This window comes from Colobus angolensis, unplaced genomic scaffold (genome assembly GCF_000951035.1).
Source record: "Colobus angolensis palliatus isolate OR3802 unplaced genomic scaffold, Cang.pa_1.0 Scaffold96, whole genome shotgun sequence".
NCBI lineage: Eukaryota > Metazoa > Chordata > Mammalia > Primates > Cercopithecidae > Colobus > Colobus angolensis.
The window spans coordinates 2,198,435-2,202,974 of NW_012123598.1; the positions used below are offsets into that span (position 1 = coordinate 2,198,435).

General features: G+C 56.8%; 1 protein-coding gene across 1 annotated transcript in view; it reads right to left on the bottom strand.

Moving 5' to 3' along the window:
* The window catches only part of ZNF628 (zinc finger protein 628), a 3,454-nt gene extending 2,972 nt beyond the window's left edge, over positions 1-482 (bottom strand). Inside the window, exon 1 of the mRNA XM_011932583.1 lies at positions 5-482. Within this exon, the coding sequence (XP_011787973.1) occupies positions 5-471 (467 nt within the window). The 5' untranslated portion in view covers positions 472-482. The remainder of the gene's footprint in view (positions 1-4) is intronic.
* Between the last annotated feature and the right edge of the window lie 4,058 nt (positions 483-4,540).

A 4,540-nucleotide genomic window follows, 5' to 3' on the forward strand; every position in this document is an offset into this window, starting at 1 on the left:
GGACGAGTTCTTGAAGGCCTTGGGGCAGTCCGGGCACGGGTAGGGGCGCTCGCCTGTGTGCTGTCTTAGGTGGTACTGGTAGTGGGACGACCACTTGAAGGCCAGGCCGCACTGGCCGCAGATGAAGGCCCGCAGGCCGGTGTGCACGCTGCGGTGGATCTGCAGCAGGGAGGAGCGCTTGAAGGCCTTGGGGCAGTCGGGGCACTGGTAGGGCCGCTCGCCTGTGTGGCCTCGCTGGTGGTAGAGCAGGGCCGAGGAGCCCTTGAAGGCCTTGGGGCAGTCTGGGCACTTGTAGGGCCGCTCGCCTGTGTGCGTGCGCTGGTGGTGCAGAAGCCGGGACGACCACCGGAATGACTTGCCACACTCCCCACACTCGTACTGGGCCGCCGGGGCAGGGGCCGCAGGGCCTGGCTTCTCCCCGGCGCCCTCCGCAGTAGAGGCCGGGGCCATGTCCGCGTGGGAGCCAACCATCACACCTGGGGGGGGGGATTCCGGGTCAGAGGCTCACCCCCGCACTGGGTCATCTCAACCCCAAACCCACACACTACCTCCCCAGGTCACCCCCTTGGCAGGGGACCTTCCTTAGGATTAGGGTCTCCAGTGGTCCCAGTTTGCTTGGAACGTGAGCAGGTGCCAGCGATGCTGGACTTTCAGTGCTGAAATGGAAACTCCCCAGCAAACTGGTGGTCACCCTCCTTAGGAGGCTGGCCAGGTCTGAGAAGGCAGGGCCCCGCCTTCAAGAGAGCAAGCGCCGCCTTTAGGAGTCTGCTCACTCCCTCCACAGACAGGCAGGTCCCTGAAGACCACACACAGAGGGGCTCTCCTAGCTCTGCTCCTTGCTGCTCTCCCTCTAAGACTTTATCCTCCGCCTGGGCCTCAACACTCCTCCCACTGCCATACCCTAAACCTTTTCCTGCTAACTAAATCCTCCTCATGGGGCCAGACACGGTGGCTCACGCCTGTAATCAATCCTAGCACTTTGAGAGGCCAAGGCAGGCAGATCACCTGAGATCAGGAATTTGAGACCAGCCTGGCCAATGTGATGAAACCCTGTCTACTAAAAATACAAAAATGAGCCCAGCGTGGTGGCGGGCGCCTGTAATCCCAGCTACTCAGGAGGCTGAGGCAGGAGAACTGCTTGAATACAGGAGGTGGAGGTTGCAGTGTGAGCTGAGATCATGCCGTTGCACTCCAGCCTGGGCAATAGAGAGAGAGATTCCGTCTCAAAAAAAAAAAAAGTGTCCTCATGGTCTGAGCCTGGAACAACCTACTTCCCACCACCACAAAGCCTTCTAGGTCACTCCCACTTGGTGCTTCAACTCCCCAAATCCTTAAGACTGTAGCCTATCCCCATCTACCACCCAGCCCGCCCTGCCTCCTCCAGCCAGCCCACATCCTCACTCCCGCCTGACCCTGCACAAATGCTGCAGGTGGCCATGACAGACACCCCCTTGCCTGGCCTTGCCTTGCCTGGCCTCAGTCTCACTTTGCCTTCTTGCCCATGAAATCTGCGGCCCCCTCACCACCGCCCTCCCTGGCTCACACTGCATGTCTCTGGTCCATGCGCTCCGCAGGTGCGCTTCTTTCTCCTGAAACCTCCAGCCCCTCCCCTCCCCTCCTGTTCTTGGCAGGCAACCCTGTCCTTGATCATGCCTCTGTGAAAATAAAGGTTCGCACATTCTGACCACGATACCAGTGGTTCTCAACTGGGACAAATTGTGCCTCTGACCCAGGGGACATCTGGCAGTGCCTGGAGGCATTCTGGGTTATCTGTGAACTAGAGAGGAAAGTGCTCCCGGCAGCTGGTGGGCGGAGACCAGGGATGCTGCTCAACAGCCCACAGTTCACAGGACGGCCCCACAGCTGAGAACAATCCCAGCCACGACGTCAGCAGTGCGAGGTCAGAAACCCTGCGTGGTCCTTTCCCACAGGCCTGACCCGGTGTCCGTGGACCCTGCCTTCCCACCCACATCCTCCACTTTTCCTCCTCTCCCGGACCATTCCCAGCTGCAGAACCAACAATCTATGTCTCCCATCTTTAAAAACCAAAAATCTCTTCACTCCACTTCCCTGTCCAGCTGCGAACTCATATCTCCATTCCTTCATAGCAGAGCAACTCCAGTGTCAACCCGCTCTTTCCCCGCTCAAACCCCTTCAGTCCCACACTGGTGCCCCCACTCCACCACGGCCTCGGTGGTGCATGGCCCGCAATGGCTCACCTGTCACTGGGTCCGTGGCCCACCTCCCCTTGGCCTCCAGGATACCTCGCTCCCTCGCTGTCCTCCTCCACCTGTCACCCCATCTCAGTCCCCAGCCTGGTTCCTTCTCACCTCCCTCACCTCTAGATATGGGAGCACCGGGGGCTTGGGCACCCCTTGGTCCTCTTCTCTCTGCCCTCTCTCCCTGGGAACCCCCACCCATTCTCAGGACTCCACCGTCTACGAACATGACTCCAGGTCTCCAGCTCTATGAGACCTACCCTCTGAATGCCACACCACCTGCTAGACTGTGCCATCTGAACGCCTCGTAGACACCTCAAACTTAACGTACCCAAAATCTATAGTCTTTTGCTCCTCGCCCCCAACTTCTACTCCATCCATAGCTTCTCCATCTCTGAAAACGGCAGCAGTCTTCTACCTCAGGCCAGAGGCTCCTCGCCTCCTCTCGATCACCTCTGTCAGCAGATTCCCCTTCCAGCTGGAAAGTATCCGGGATCCGGCCGCTTCTCACAGGCCTCTACCTTGATCTGAGGCACTACCGTCTCTCTCCCAGGCGGCTGCAACAGCCTCCCCACGGATCTCCGTGTTTCCACCGTGCCCTGCCCACCCTTCTGTTCCCAATACAGCAGCTGAAGTGAACCAGTCAACAGGGAGGGCTGGGCATTGCATTCCTGTGCTCAGAAATCTGCCACAGCTCTGGTCTTCGAGCCTGCTGACTTCCTGCAGGCTGCGGCCTGTCCCCTCCCTGACTTGTCCTCCTGCTATCCTCACTGGCCACCTACCCCTGGTCACTCTGGTCACCCAGGATGGCCAGGCAGGCCTGCTCCCACTTCAGGGCACCTGCCTAGAACCACCCCTTCCTTTCTACCTGTGCCCGCTGCTCTCTTTTGCCTCCGAGTCTTCGCTGAAATCCATTCTGTGAGAGCTTCTCCAACAGGCTTATTGAAACCTACAATCCCTTCCAACTCCCCATTCCCTTTTCCTGCCTTATTTTTTCCCCCACAGCGATTATCACCTTCACAGCCAGGGATTCTCAGCCTCAGAATGGTCTGTGGGGCCAGACCTGTCCTGTGCACTGTAGGGTGTTGAGCAGCATCCCTGGCCCCTGGCCTTGACCCACTGGACGCCTGACACTGGCCTATGAAGCTCTCCTCTACACTGTCCACAAAGCGCACTCCTGCACCTCCAAGTCTTAGCCGCAATGTCGCCCCAGGGGAGCACTGCTGCCCCCAGATGAGAACCGCTACTATATGACCAGTGTGTTTTCTGTTTTATTCTGTCTCACCATGCTAGAATGTCAACGCCGTGAAAATAGGGGCTTCTGTCTGGTTCACTGTTGTATGCCATTCCAGTGCCTACAATAATGTCTGGCAGAGTGTGTGCTCAGTAAACAAGTTTTAAATGAATGAAGCCTGGGCATCCCCTTCGGACAAGCTGTAAGAACTTCTTGGTTTTTTTGTTTTGTTTTTTGAGACAGGATCTCACTCCGTCACCGAGGCTGGAGTGCAGTGGCGCGATTTCGGCTCACTGCAACCTCCGAATCCCGGGTTCAAGCGATTCTCTTGCCTCAGCCTCCCGAGTAGCTGGGATGACAGGTGCGTGCCAATTTTTGTATTTTTACTAGAGACGGGGTTTCACCATGTTGCCCGGGCTGGTCTTGAACTCCTGGTCTCAAGTGATCCGCCCGCCTCGGCCTCCCAAAGTGCTGGCACTACAGGCTGAGCCACCGCGCCCAGCCAAGAACTTCCTTTTTAAAAGATAAGCGTACCCTTTAATATGTAAGCAGGTTAGATCGCGCCATTGCACTCCAGCCTGGGCAACAGAGGCTCCGTCTCCAAAAAAAGAAAAAAAGTAAAAAAAAGAACCTACTGATCCTAACAAGCTGCACGTGCCTTTGAGAAGGCCGAGCATCTACTTAAACGAGATATCCGTGCCCTGAAACAGCGGGGTCCCATTTAGCAAGAAGAGGGCATCCCCTTTAAAAGGCCGCGCCACACCCTTTCAGCAGGCTGTACTTCCCCTTTAAGGGGATGCTGCCACTGCAAACCCATCTCCCACCTTTGTTGAGCTAAACTAGGGATCATTTTGAAGCAACCAGGACTCAGGAGTTTTTGTTTCAATGTTTGGGAAACGGCCACTGGCCTTTAATGAGATAACCGCCTTTTAAGGGAAAAAATTTGTTTTAAGTCAGAAAGCTGTAAAAATGCAAAGCCTGACTCGCCCTCTCAATGCAGCCCCTTGCCCTTTAAGAGGGCGGACCCGGCCCAGCGGGCAAAAGTCGGCGGTGAAATAGCGACCTCCCCTTTAAGGTACCCCTTCCG